Source organism: Maniola jurtina, chromosome 13, assembly GCF_905333055.1.
Source record: "Maniola jurtina chromosome 13, ilManJurt1.1, whole genome shotgun sequence".
NCBI lineage: Eukaryota > Metazoa > Arthropoda > Insecta > Lepidoptera > Nymphalidae > Maniola > Maniola jurtina.
In genome coordinates, this window is record NC_060041.1 from 7,594,620 (window position 1) to 7,609,315 (window position 14,696).

Consider the following 14,696-nt stretch of genomic DNA (forward strand, 5'->3'; position numbering starts at 1 on the left):
TGGCCAAACCGTCTGCCGCGCTTGACGTGAGCATTAACGATGCCAAAATTTATTTAACACTTATAAATAAACTGCAACTGCAATCAAATAAAACCGATATACCTAGGTCCTCAGAATACAGAACAAACTGCTCTGTATTCTAAGGCTAGGTCGAATTAGGATAAAAACAAAATCTGTACAGGTATTGGTAATCGGTATTGGTATAACTTATTTTTTCTTGCCTTAATGGATATGATCTTTTAATAGGTTCATCATGGCCAAGCATTTGGCTGAGTCCAAACTGATACAAAAGATTGTACCTAGCTCTTTTATTAGTGACAGTTGCACTAGTTAAATCGATATCGATAATTTTCGGGTTTCTAATAAAATATTTATCATCATCATTATCATCCACTGGCGCTGGCTCACTACTAAGCACGGATCTCCTCGTTGTCTACCACGTGGGCTTAGTGTAGATTAGCAGGCATTAAATAATACAACTATGGTTTATTATAATTTAAAATAGTTTATTGATAAATAGTATTCAAACCTATTTTAATCAAATTTAATATCATTTTATATTATCGACTCACATGGTTTATGTTTTTGCTAGACTAGGTATAATATGTATCATAACAGCTATTGTTATTGTTACAAAAAATAAATGCTTTCAGATCATGAAATTTGATTTGGCACTAATGTTTCAGTACTCTACGCAAATACTACATTTGTTGAGTATTGAGTAAGGTAGGTTTAACATGAAACTGCTTAAACTTCAGTCAATTACAACCTCTCACAGCAATGTCTATAAGGCTGACCTCCTAACTCCTAAGGTAACCATTCAGCATCGTCATTTAAATTGCGAATAGGCTTGGAAGGCGATTCGGTAAGGTCTTCCTTGCTGCTGGCAACTTTGTGGTACACCTTCTTGCCTGCATCCACTACGTACTCAACACCATCCGCTGAAATTATAAATTGACATTATACACCTATTAAGCTCCAATAGGAGGTCTTAAAATTAATTCAGAAATGTTTGCACTTGGCATCTCTACTAGATCACTGGAATGTAGTTTACAATTATTTTTTGGTAACAACACCACCGCCGACTTGAAGTTCTACTAAATAAAACAATCCATACTTATATTATTATAAATGCAAAAGTGTCTGTCTGTCTGTCTGCTACCTTTTCACGGCCCAACAATTTAACCGATTCTGACGTAAGGTACAGGATTAGCTTATATCCCAGGGACGGACATAGGCTACTTTTTATCCCGGAAAATCAAAGAGTTCCCACGGGATTCCTAAAAACACTTTGTATGAAATTTGGTACCGAGGTAGCTTTAATTGACATGATATAGGCATTTTATCCCGGAAAATCAAACAGTTCCCACGGGATCTTTAAAAACATAATCCAATCTTTACCAAACCTGTACCAAATTTCGTCAGCCGTGAAAAGGTTGTAGATGGAGAGACACACTTTCGCATTTATAATATTAGTATGGATTTAATCAATTGCGAATTATTATACCAAAGATTATGTGTGTGTTGTTGTTGAATATCTAAAACTTACCAATAACCCCACCAGTCTTTCTGACCGCTTCGCCGATATTGTGTGTAGAGAAAGTATGAGGATCGATGTTGATATTCACTCCTTCTGTGCCATTGGGATGTTTGGGACAATCGCTTTGCGATATGATGGAGAGGTCGTACGGGTCTACTCCGAACGATGCTAGTTTTGTACGCATCTGGAAGTAAAGAAACAATGTCAAGATTAACGTCAAAGGTTTTTGCCATATCAATCTTTGTTGGTAACTGAATCACGCCAATACTATTGCGCATATTCTAATATTATTATTTTATTTTTAGTTGCGAGAGAAGAAACGTGCCGAACATGGCACGGATACAAGTAGGTACCTATCTTCCGTAATAACTAATAAGGCGTTAACAGTTATAAACAAAAGATGTGTGATGGCTTTTCAATACAGTGCAGCGGTGTTTGAAAAAAAAATATTCAAAGAACCAATTCTCTAAGTACCGTCGTTATTTGTACTTAAATATTATAAAGGTTTTCTTTTAATATACCTACAGACTAGCGCTCGGCTGCTATCAAACCTGTTGGCAAGTGATGATGCAGACTATCCTCTGTGGCGCATTTCTCAAAGATGCCTATTCACTCTTGACTTGAAAGTACCCATATTTAAAGCGGAAGGGAAATTTGATGCCGGACGGACGTTCCATATCCTAGCGGTTTAAATTTAGGCCAGGAGGCAAATCGCTTCCAACGTGATGATGGAGATAAAAAAATCGATTGGTAAACATCATCAGTCAAATTATTTCAAGCACTTGATACTTCGCCGTAATATCTTACCTTATCGAGGTACATCTTATCAAGTTCCTTCGTTCTGGATAGAATGGTAGCAGAGCGACGGTGGGCAATATTAGTCATTTTTTGACAAGTAAACACCGCAGCGTAGGTGTTGTAATCAGTCGCCAATACTGTGTAGCTCGCAGACCCAGCTACACCTGAAAAATTTCAATAGGAACTTAGTATGTAACGACAATTTAGTCCAATTTAAAAAAATGGCTAAGTGTGAATCAGTAGTAGTATCAGCGAGAGTAAAAAGGCTGATCAGAAAAACTGTGCTACTTAGTTAGTAGGTAATTACTGAAATAAGCAAGACGTGTAATGGACGGACAGACGAACGGAAAAAGTCGCACCATAAGGTCTCTTTTTTACGGTTTTGGTACTGAACCCAAAAAAGGCTATATACATAGGTAGGCATACCATTCTGGTTTCACTGAGAAGGCTCGTGCCCGTGTGGTAGGTTGCGATGGGATTCCAGTTGGCGTAAAAATTAAGGAGTTCAAATTCGCTATCGCCTATCACCCTCCTTCAACCCGTATCCTACAAGCCTTCTCAGTCAAGCGGTGCACCTATACCTATTTAGGTATACACCTTTAGTTAAAAAAAACACTTACTTAGCGGGAATCGTACTTTCATCCGGGCGGGAACTGCTGGGTCAGGAACAGTTAAAATTCCAGTATATCTGTCGATAAGTTCCAATATAATTAAGAATGGCAGAAACTTAATTTTTTTAAGAGTTTCATTCGATTTCTTGGAGAATTCATTTGCAACTAAAGCAAATTACATAAATATATGTTATTTTCAAGCTAATCATCGAAATACATAGTGTTCTTGAAATTTTTATGTTATCCCGAGAGAATTATAAATATTTTCCTGTTATAAGATTAATTAGCTGATGTTTTTAACAGATCAGTTTGCATTGTAATTTATGTTAAACATTTTTTACCGATAATCATGTTCCAAAGGCGTCAATCCCAAAAGAAAGTGTTGGGACACCTGTTCTAATTCATATTGACCGGGCTCGTCAGTTCTGCTGAAGTTATATGTGATGCAGTGAGATGCTGTAGACGTCTTCTGGATGACGTACCAGACTCCCAGCAACTAAAATAACAGTAGGATTCTCTGAATAAATATATTTACTTACTAATTCATCATTTTGTTTAAGTATATTATTGTTTAGTGTGAATCAGAGTTTACTGTTATCAGAGTCAATGACACGGTCAAGACCTTTGTTGACTGACTTTACAGTTTACATCAGTAACTCGTCTCGCAGGATATCGGTCATTTAGTTTATCCGCTGATCGGTTCAAAAAATATGTTTACAAATAATGACCAGACTACTTATTCAACCTATAGCAAATATAATTACATACTTCCTCAATGCGAAGCAAATTAACGTCAGGTCATTATGGGTTTTTATACATATGTAAATAATTTGTACATATGTAAATAATCATATTTACTTGACGTAGCTAATTTACAATACGATATTTGCTTCTATAAGTATGTCTTTGTAATTTTTGTTTAATTTAGGTGACCCAGACCACACTGTAGTTAAAATAATATGAAAGTATTTAGGTAGGTACCTACTTACTTTCAACTAAACATATTTAGTGATTTATGTAAGAGCATCATATTAATAAATTCATATAGGTAGATCCTCATAGAAATACATGAGCCCTTATCAGTTACTGATAAACTTTAACCTAAGAAATACGCACTACCTATTGCTGCATACCCAAGAAATACTATAAACTTAGAAAAATTTAAATGACAAAAATATATATATAAATAATGTAATATTAAAGAATCAGTTAGAATTAAATATTTTGAAATACTGCTTAATTTATGATAAGAAGCTAATTATGTAGGTAAGCAAAAAAAAACATCAATGTTTTACCTGGTTCATATCAAATCCTGGCATTGGATCTACTATAGGACATGCCCCTAAGTGATATGTATGTGAGAAAACACTGGCACATATTGCTAACAACACCAAAATTGTGAGACGAGACATTTTAAAGACTTCTACTTATATGAATACAAGAAAATCACAGCGTCTGTCGCCACCAGCACTTAACGTACGACTAACTAGTTAGACGACTCGGAGACAATTTTATGTAATTTGAACTTCCTTGCTCCTCCAAAGCCATCACAATATTTTAAGTGAGTAATCGGTTTCTGAGAATAGAGAAGTATTATAAACAGTTCTTAAGAAAAACTACGAAAACATGATATTGTATTATTGACCTCTATCAAAATTATTACTGATGAAATACTTGGAATAACAGCTGTATTGTGGTGGTTCCAGAGAAGTCCTAAATATAAGAATAGGTAACGTCTCGTTTTCTTTAGGTAGGACCTACTTATTTATCTAGGCACTCAAATATTATTATTGCAAAGTGTGGAAAGGATCGTAAGTATGTAATAGGTAATAGGTACCTACCTAGTTACCCAAATATCAATTTCCAGGGAAACGTCGTGAAGAAATAATATAAAGGTTGTAGTAGTACCTAGGATTTTTCCATATCTCCCGTAGAATTTGCTAAATCATAGGCAATCCTAATATCCTAGTGACTGCAATATTTTTTTCTGTCCATATTTTAACTGTCTTAAACTGAATCAAAGACTACCTAGTCTTAATTATTTTCTATTTCATACTAAATATCTCTTGTTACAAATATTCTACTGGGATATTCATAGTCCCACCCTATATTATTATCTCACAGTGAATCTTTGTTACGATTGTTATCATTGACAATATGTCTTCCGGTCTTTATGTATCACGAAGACACATTAATCATCAAACTTTTATGTTCATCTTTTATTTGTTTCAATAAAGACATCATACGTACCTATTTGCTTTTGTGTTTTATATCTTTGTACCTACTTACCTACTAGGTATGCACCATATCTGATGCTAACATTAAATAAAAGGTTTTTAAAAGATTCATTTAGATTTTAGAGGAATGTTTGTTTTTAAATGGGCCCGGTTGAAATTTGTTTTTAGTTAGGTAAATCCGTAAGTACATGAAACTTTTATCAATAGACATCAATGACGAATGACGATACTTTGGTCACGGTCTGGTGTGTGTGAGTCATAATGAAACATGCTTCAATGTGCTCCAATGCAGTAGTAGGTACATGTACAAAGATTACTACGTGAGCCGTGACTCATTCAAGACTTCATAACCACATACCTACCAGTTCAGTTAAAAGCAAACGTTGCGGTTAGTTTTATTTCGAGAGAAATTTTATTACTTATTCGAACTTCGGCTAAGAACCTACGTTATATTATATTAGCCCAGTAATTTGGTCGTCAAAAAGGGGCTTATCTGGAAAGTTTTCAGAAGGTTATGCAAATTGGTGGTTTTATAGATTTCTATGTGCTCTTTCCGAATTTTATTTTGCCACCTCGTACCTTTGCCGCTCGCGCCGCCATCTTGGAAAAATGGCGCCCAAAAACAGTTTTTTCACGATAACTTCTTTCCCACACATTTTACGATAAAAATGGCTATGTGACAATTAAACTAGAGACAATTTCCTACAATTTGTGTAGTCACCTTTTTTTGTAGACTCAATAGTTTCAGCGCCACAAAGCACACTCTAACACTCGTTTTGGCTAAATAACTCATTTCCACACCACCATGTGGTAGAGTGAGTGGCGTGATTTTTTTTTATGGTATCTCCAGGAGACGGTAGTCACCTTCAATTTAAGCCATCAGTTCGTCCAGAGAATACTAACACTCTTCAGAATTCTGCTCGAGATAAGAGTAAATATACTGCATCGCAGTTTCGATCTCACGTGCATATGAGCCTTTTTTTTGGGTTTTAAACCCAAAAGATGCCCATGGGACCTTATTACTAAGCCTCCGCTGTCATCCGTTTGCGAGCTATATCTCGTGAACCGTAATAAGTAGAGTTGTGAAAAAATAAACAAAATCATACCTATTTGTTATTTCTTGTACGATGGTACAGAACACTTGAGTGCGTATCCGACTCACACTTGATCGATTTTTTAAATCAACATCATTCGTAGGCTCAACCTTAGAAGGTAATCTATAAAGTCTACGTACCACCTATTTAGTGAGTAATTGGACATAATACATGCAATTTAAAAACTAAAAAAAACAGCAGGTAAAATTAGAAAATAAGACGTTCTTATAGCCGCAATGGTAAGTAAATTGACGTAGGTGATATCTGACGTATGGAGGGGCTAAGTAGATATATTTTTTGGTTAAAATGTATGGTAGCTATTCCGTCGATGAGAAAACGTATACAAACGGACACTGATGTAGAAAAGAACGAACCGTTTCAATTATATTACAAAGGGACAAGCAAAAGGGATTAATGATAGCTGTAATGAAAATGCTGACTAATATACAATGTAACATTCCTATAAAGTGAAACTATATAGGTATGTCTATAAAACTTAGTCCAAAGTTCTCCATTGACACAATGAAAACCAATGCAGCAGTAGGTATTCGACGTCACAAATCACAATGCAGGGTTCAATTTCAGGCGCAGTCATAATATCTTGCCGACCACGTAAGAATGTTCAGCGAAATCGACTATACCAAGAACTCCAAAAAACTGTGCACCCATTTACTTAAGAGGGGTCTCTCCGTCACTCGCTTCATACAAACGTAGTTCCAATTTCATTTGAATATTAAGCAACCAAAGTCCATGAAATTTTGCAGACATATTCTAGAAACTAATATCTATGTTTGTGGTTTTCCAGATTTCTGTTAAAATATTCAATTTCAAAGTTACGCGGTCTTAAAAATTTACATACAAATCTTTGAGCCCCTGTAATTTTAAAACTACATATTTTTAGAAAAATCTAAAACAGCACAGACACAGATATTAGTTTCTAGAATATGTCTGCAAAATTTCATGGACTTTGGTTGCTTAATATTCAAATGAAATTGGAACTACGTTTGTATGAAGCGAGTGACGGAGAGAGCCCTGTTAAAATTAGAGAAAATAAATTAACATTTACAGTACCCGGGAGCAGGTACAAGTACCTAGTATGTGAAAAAGCCAAAGCAAGTAGGTGCCTAGTATTATTAAATAGCTCTTACTTTACTACAATACATCAATCGCCTGGCTGAAAAAAATACCTTTCTTAAATTACCTACCTTAAACGTTTAAAATCAGACTATCAATTGTAGCAAATTGAGATAAATGTGACCATACATTTTGTTCTTTATTAGTAGCAGGTTCGATTTTCCAAAAACAAAAGGTAATTAATTAATATCTGTTTATATGTAATACCATATTGTTATCACACTGAGATATTTTATCATGAAATATTTTTAACGATCCTGCTAGTCTATAGGAGCAAATGATTGTATGGACGCAATTTCTTGCGCTATAAATTGGAAACCTACTAATTGTAGAACTCTATTGTTGTATGTAGGTATAATATTATTCTACCCTTTCATACTTCTACCTAGTTAGCTTTTATTTTGACTTAGGCACGAATTATTAGTAGTTAGTACCTAATGCACCACTGGGCAAGTGGCTGATGAGCGTTTTGCAAAGATATTTATTACTATAATGTTAATAATAATTAATCTTGTTTTTATCATTGCAGGTACTGAGTGTATGTATATTGTATATCGTGGACAGGACCGCAATATACAAAGTTTAGTGCGATAGGTATGAAATAATTTTACGGGAAGACACTTTATTTTATCAGTTCAACCATTGAGTTCAACGCTCCGCTGGAACAGCGACGATTATCCAGTACATATTTACTTTCTTTATTATACAATAGAATAGAATAGAAATATTTCTATTCAAATAAACTTTCACAAGTACTTTTGAATCCTCAAATGCATCTACCACTGGTTTGGAATGCTTTTCTTACCGAGAGAAACCAGCAAGAAACTCAGCGGTTGCTCTTTTTAAAAGATTATTTATTTTTAGAAGAGAGTGGTAAATTATTTTGACGATTCAAAAGCACTTGTATAAGTTTATTTGAATAAAAATATACATATTTACTAATTCTTTTCTATTCTATTTTATTTGGTTTTTAAATGCAAATATAGACAAACGTCATTTATTAGCTTACAAAAGTGGTTATCGAAGTTGCAGACAAGACAAATAGCAGTAGTGAATGTGATACCTATGAATGAGCGTGTACCTTGCTCCCCACTAAACTAAGAAGTGAAATCAGTTTTAAGAACTTTCAATATTAATACATTTAGAGAGTTTGAGCAAAGTGGTTGATTGTGGAAAAAGTGAAAACGCTGATTTTATTTAAATTTTTTTGATCATTAAATAATAACGAAAGGTAAGTAATCCTAATATCCTAATAATATTATAAATGTGAAAGTGTGGATGTTTGGATGTAAGATGTTTGGATGTTTGTTACTCAATCACGCAAAAACTACTGGACTGGCTGAAAGTTTGCTGGAATGGAGATAGATTCGGAAAATCAAAGAGTTCCCGCGGGATTTTGAAATTTAAAAATGTAAATCCACGCGGACGAAGGCGCGGGCTTCAGCTAGTTTTACTATAAATAGGCTACGTTTTAAGGAATATGTAAAAATGAAATGAGATCTTGTAACATACCTACCTATTGATGTTAATTCTGTTTTTGCATTTCATAAAAAGATAAGATTTTTTAAGATTATGAAACACGCTCCTTAAGTTTCCCCTAAATAAAACAAAAACATAGGAAAGCAAGTAGTTCTTCACACTAATATTATAAAGGAGAAAGTTTGTATGTGTGTGTGTATGTTTGTTGCTCCTTCACGCAAAAACTACTGGACGGATTGGGCTGAAATTTAGAATGGATAGATGAAATAGATTATACCCTGGATTAGCACATAGGCTACTTTTTATCCCGGAAAATGAAAGAGTTCCCACGGGAATTTTACAAAACCTACATCCACGCGAACGAAGTCGCGGGTATCAGCTAGTAGTTAATAATTTTCAATTATTATCTGATTCCTTAGAAACGAATACTGTATATACATATACATATACCTAGATATCTTTATACCTAACTAGTACCTACATGTTTTAATATTGCAAGTAGATTTTTAAAAAACATTTTAAGTAACTTTTTTGGTATCATGCTTTAATGAATTTAATATTATGTTTTTCTTATCGCGTACCCACCTTAAAATCTCTCAATAACAGTAAAAATATACGAAATATCACAGGTTCATTGAACCCATTTTGACGGGCGTCGCATATTTTAAGCGGTTTTTAAAAATAGTATGTAAGCCTCAATGTTAATGCATTTTAATCGTAAAGTCCGAAAAAAACCAGATAAAGGTACTTAAGTAGATATTATTAAGTTACCTTATTGAAACAGAATAAAACACGTTTTGTTTTAATATCCCCAACTGTAGAGATCCATAATTCCATACCAATTTACAGGTCTTCATAATTTATTAGGTAAAATCTCATAATACTTAATATTCTTACCTGATGATAGAGTTTTACGTACGCACCTTTTTAGCACAAGTACAGCTGGAATAAATATAAAAACCGCGAATTTGGTGTTACATTATTAAAAAAATAATTAAAATGTGTTTCAATTTTCAAAATAAGTTAACTATACCAAGTGGGGTATCATTATGAAAGGGCTTTACCTGTAGGTACATCCTAAAATAGATTTTTATTTATTTTTATGCATAATAGTTTTTGATTTATCGCGAAAAATGTTGGAAGAATACCCGAGTACGGAACCCTCAGTGCGCGAGTCTGACTCGCACTTGGCCAGTTTTTTGATAGTGGTCAGATTTAGTTGCTCATTTTGCTTCTATTGACTGGTTATTAATCATTTATTCAGCAGATATGGAACGTTGGTCGAACAAAGTAGCAGTAGTAACTGGGGCTAGTTCTGGGATCGGCGCATCCCTAAGCGTGCGTCTAGCAGACCATGGAATGGTCGTTGTCGGGCTGGCTCGCAGGGCACACTTAGTTGATGTAAGTGAATCGTTTTAAGCAGATATGGAACGTTGGTTGACCAAAGTAGCGGTAGTAACTGAGGCTACTTCTGGTATCAGCGCATCCCTAAGCGTGCATCTAGTAGACCGTGGAATAATCGTTGTCGGACTGGCTTGCAGGGCGTTCCCAGTTGATGTAAGTAATCACTAAGCAGATATGGAATGTTGGTCAAACAAAGTAGCGGTAATAACTGCGGCTAGTTCTGGTATCGGCGCATCCCTAAGCGTGCTTCTAGTAGACCATGCAATGAGCGTTGTCGGACTGGCTCGCAGGGCGCACCCAGTTGATGTAAGTAAATCGTTTTAAGCAGATATCGAACGTTGGTCGAACAAAGTAGTATTATAAATTATTTATTAATTTAATTATTTGCTTACCTTGAGTAGAGTAAAACAACGCAGGTACCTATATGTACCTATAGGTAAGGCTTCTAGTACCGACATGCTCAATACTTATCCTTAATCGTATCGCAATCCATATATTATGGATGATGGACAATCCTAGATACCTCTTCTACCAAAGGCCCCAAAAGACTTAAAAGGCCCCCCCGGCTATTTGTAGTACATATTATGATACACCTAGGCCTAGGTAATTTAGGTGTTTAGGTTTTTGAGGGGAAAGATGTAACATGAGTTAGATAGTAAAAAAAGATGATTCTGTAATTTGTCATTTATTTTATAAAAAGAGACACAAAAAAAAGGATTCGTCCTAAGTGTTAAACGATACACGGTTTTTTTTTTGATGAACAGTTCCATTATAATGATTTAAGACTACATGCTCAATAAATATCACGATCCAAATAGGTATCGCGATAAATATTGCTCGTACTGTGATGTAAGCCTAAGAACTGAGAATTTGTACTTCCGTGTAAACCTACGTAAAGTTGAAAGGAATGCACAATTGAATGGCGTAGTTGCAACTACAGCTACAATATTTACGTATAATACAGATAATAATTCTTCAATAACATAAGCAAGATTAAAAATAGGTAACTAGATGACGTCTGCGACTTCGATAGATGTATTTATGTTTTTAAAATAAATACATATAATGTATCCCGTTGAAAATGATTTACTAAGATAAAAGTAGTCTATGACACTCTCGGATTAATATTCATGACATCCATGCTAAAAAGCTCGTCCATCCGTTACTCCGTTGCAGCCTGATTGATGGACAAACGAACACACTTTCGCAATGTATTAATAGTAGCTCCTAATTTTTCAGAAACTAAATTCAGAAGTAAATGGAACGGGCAAAATTGTCTCCCGAAAATGTGACATCTCTAAAGTAGACGAAATAGAGGCAGCTTTTGAATGGGTGGAGAACAAATTCGGTGGTACGGATGTCCTGGTCAACAATGCTGGAACGTTTGCACCGGGGAAGATAACAGGTGATTATATAATCTTTTTAAAAAAAAAAGAATAGTAGCCATGCTAATCATGAGTAATACTCCCCTTTCCCCTCCAATTAAGCGTAAAGCTTGTGCCAGGAGTGGGTACGACAATAGTGCGACGGGTGGGGTTTGAACCGCTGACCTTTCGGAATTCAGTCCGCTCCTCAACCGTTGAGCTATCGAGGCTCTTTTACCTGTAATCTCAATTAAAGGCTACCTACTATAGGTTCTAAAATTATTCCTGGTAATAGTTTTAAAGCATGGGTTATACAGAAGTGGTTATATCGGAACCGAATTCGAAACCGCAGTTTTTAATTTGGTTATATCGGAACCGGAACCGAAATCGGAACCGGAATCGGAGGCGGGGGCAGAAGAGAGATATGTTAAGGGCAGGTCTAAGAAAATTAAACTATACACATTATTCGTCAGTTATATTCTTAATATCAGTTCAAAAATAATACAGGTAGGTGTATACTTGGGTGTTGAAAATAAAAACAATCGAATCGCAAATTGAATCTAAAACCTAACCTATCGAATCTGATCGAATCTAAAACAGTACCTATCTACTAGTAGTGAAGTTAAGCAGCATCAGCATATTATTCAATCTCCGATATAACTTCCGGTTAGAATTATTTATCGGAACCGAAGTCGGAATCGAAGGTGCGAAATTAATCGGAAGTTACGATCTTTTGGAATCGGAATCGAACCTACTTAGCATCCCTATTTTAAAGATACGTATATTTCAGATGCAACTGATGGTAAAGTGAGTGACGATGCCATACTACTTACAATCGACGTTAACTATAAAGGATTAATCATGTGCACTAGACAAGCAGTGGCGTCGATGAAAAAGCGCAATTTTGACGGTCACATAATAAATATTAATAGGTAACTTGATTATAATAATTTTTTATCCTTTTAAGGTACGAACAACGGAAGCCTCGATGCGCGAGTCTGACTCGCACTTGTCTGGTTTTTAACCCCCGACCCAAAAAGAGGGGTGTTATAAGTTTGATGTGTGTATCTGTGTATCTGTCTGTGGCATCGTAGCTCCTAAGATAATAAACCGATTTTTATTTAGTTATTTTTGTTTGAAAGGTGGCTTAATCGAGAGTGTTCTTAGCTATAATCCAAGAAAATTGATTCAGCCGTTTGAAAGTTATCAGCTCTTTTCTAGTTACTGTAACCTTCACTTGTCGGGGATGTTATCAATTTTTAATTTACACTTGTGTCCATTTTTATTACGATTTCGTTGTGTTCCAGCGTGGCCGGTCACTACATACCTTTCCACTCGGACTTCAACATATATTCGAGCACGAAGCACGCCGTCACCGCTTTCACCGCCGCGCTTCTCAACGAGATGGCTGACGCTAAGAGAAAAATTAAAGTAACGGTAAAGAGTTACTTACCAGTTTTTATTCAGCTACATCTTTTTATATTTCGTTTTATTTTTTAATTTTGTTTATTAAACACACATTACAGATAATCACAATAATACAGCCATGAAAAAAAACCAGCCAAGTGCGAGTCGGACTCGCGCACCGAGGGTTCCGTACTCGGGTATTTTTTCGACATTTTGCATGATAAATCAAAAGTAAAAAAATAAATAAAAATCTGTTTTAGAATGTACCAGTAAAGCCCATTCATAATATGATACCCCACTTGGTAGGTATAGTTATCTTACTTTGAAAATTGAAACAAATTTAAAAAAATTTTAATGATGTAACCACAAATTCGCGGTTTTCAGATTTATTCCTGTACTTGTGCTATAAGACCTACCTACCTACTAAATATCATGATTCTAGGTCAACGGAAAGTACCCTATAGCCTATAGGGTTCTTCCCTATAGGCTATAGGTACTTTTAGGGTAGGGTTTTAGGGTCGGGACACGACGGACGGATGGACGAACGGACGGACAGACAGACAGACAGACATCAAAGTGATCCTATAAGGGTTCAGTTTTTCCTTTTGAGGTAAGGAACCCTAAAAATACCTATCAGACGACAAGTTTCGAACTCAGTAATTACAAAATAATCTATATAACAGTTGTATTGTCCTTATTTCAGAGCGTTTCTCCAGGACTGGTGCGTACTGAAATGACCATCGGACATAGCGCTGATCAGCCAATTTTAGAGCCTGGCGAAGTGGCCGATACTATTTTATACGTCCTTTCTACACCTCCAAATGTTAATGTAAGTGGTGAACTATGTACTCGTACCTCAACCATTACTTATTTATGCCTGTCCATAAAAATTACCTACAATAATAAAATTAACGTACGTAAGCACTAACTAAAAAAAACAACGAATAATGGGTATTATATTGTAAGGTTTTCAAAAGATGTGAATCATAGGATTGACTCAACAAAGATCCGTTTCTACTATGTATATAAAAAAACCGGTGAAGTGCGAGTCGGACTCACACACGAAGGGTCCCGTACCATCCAATCGACCCGTACCGTGAATTTTTGATGTAACCACAAAAAAATACACATAGTTTTCGGATTTTTTCCTTTACTTGTTCTTTACGACAGTGCTACCTACCCAATTTCATGATTCTAGGTCAACAGGGAGTGTCCGATAGGATTTGGTCGCTTTGACCGCTCTTGACAGATAAGAAAGACAGACAGACAGATAAAGAAGTGATCCTGTAAGGTTTCTTTTTTTACTCTGGAGATTTGGAACCCTAAAAGTTAAAACCAATGAGAAACATAATATACTTATGAATAACAATTATTTCATAAGCCTCAGCAAAATTTTCTTTATACCAATTCACTTTCACATTGCAGATCAGCGAACTCGAAGTCCTATCGACGGCAGAGAAAAAATTATAAAACGCACAAACGTACTTATTTGGTATTTTTTATTATTACTACTATGGCATACTGAATAAAATTATTTAAATTAACCGGATGAAGCAGAGAAGACACCGGATGAAGCAGAGAAGACAGAGGACGAGGACGATGATGAGGCAATGCCCAGGAGAGAAGTT

General features: G+C 35.4%; 2 protein-coding genes across 5 annotated transcripts; one reads left to right on the forward strand and one right to left on the reverse strand.

Annotated features, from left to right (window-relative positions):
- Positions 1 to 485: 485 nt before the first annotated feature.
- LOC123871122 (apolipoprotein D-like) lies at positions 486 to 4,452 on the reverse strand. The gene is made up of 6 exons (XM_045914724.1): positions 4,245 to 4,452; positions 3,291 to 3,445; positions 2,959 to 3,026; positions 2,348 to 2,502; positions 1,550 to 1,724; positions 486 to 941 (listed from the first exon to the last, which is right to left on the reverse strand). The coding sequence occupies exons 1-6, from the start codon at positions 4,359 to 4,361 to the stop codon at positions 808 to 810; spliced, it is 804 nt and encodes a 267-aa protein (XP_045770680.1). The 5' UTR covers positions 4,362 to 4,452; the 3' UTR covers positions 486 to 807.
- Positions 4,453 to 8,429: 3,977 nt separating this feature from the next.
- LOC123871123 (farnesol dehydrogenase-like) lies at positions 8,430 to 14,686 on the forward strand. Of its 4 annotated transcripts, none has more exons than XM_045914727.1 (7): positions 8,430 to 8,645; positions 10,161 to 10,294; positions 11,537 to 11,702; positions 12,452 to 12,593; positions 12,969 to 13,098; positions 13,772 to 13,897; positions 14,494 to 14,686. In XM_045914727.1, the coding sequence occupies exons 2-7, from the start codon at positions 10,163 to 10,165 to the stop codon at positions 14,536 to 14,538; spliced, it is 741 nt and encodes a 246-aa protein (XP_045770683.1). In that variant the 5' UTR covers positions 8,430 to 8,645; positions 10,161 to 10,162; the 3' UTR covers positions 14,539 to 14,686. The 4 variants fall into 4 exon arrangements, with proteins under 4 accessions (XP_045770683.1, XP_045770685.1, XP_045770682.1 ...); XM_045914729.1 differs by having other exon boundaries at positions 8,441 to 8,645; positions 10,146 to 10,294; XM_045914726.1 differs by having other exon boundaries at positions 8,442 to 8,645; positions 10,158 to 10,294.
- The last annotated feature ends 10 nt before the right edge of the window (positions 14,687 to 14,696 follow it).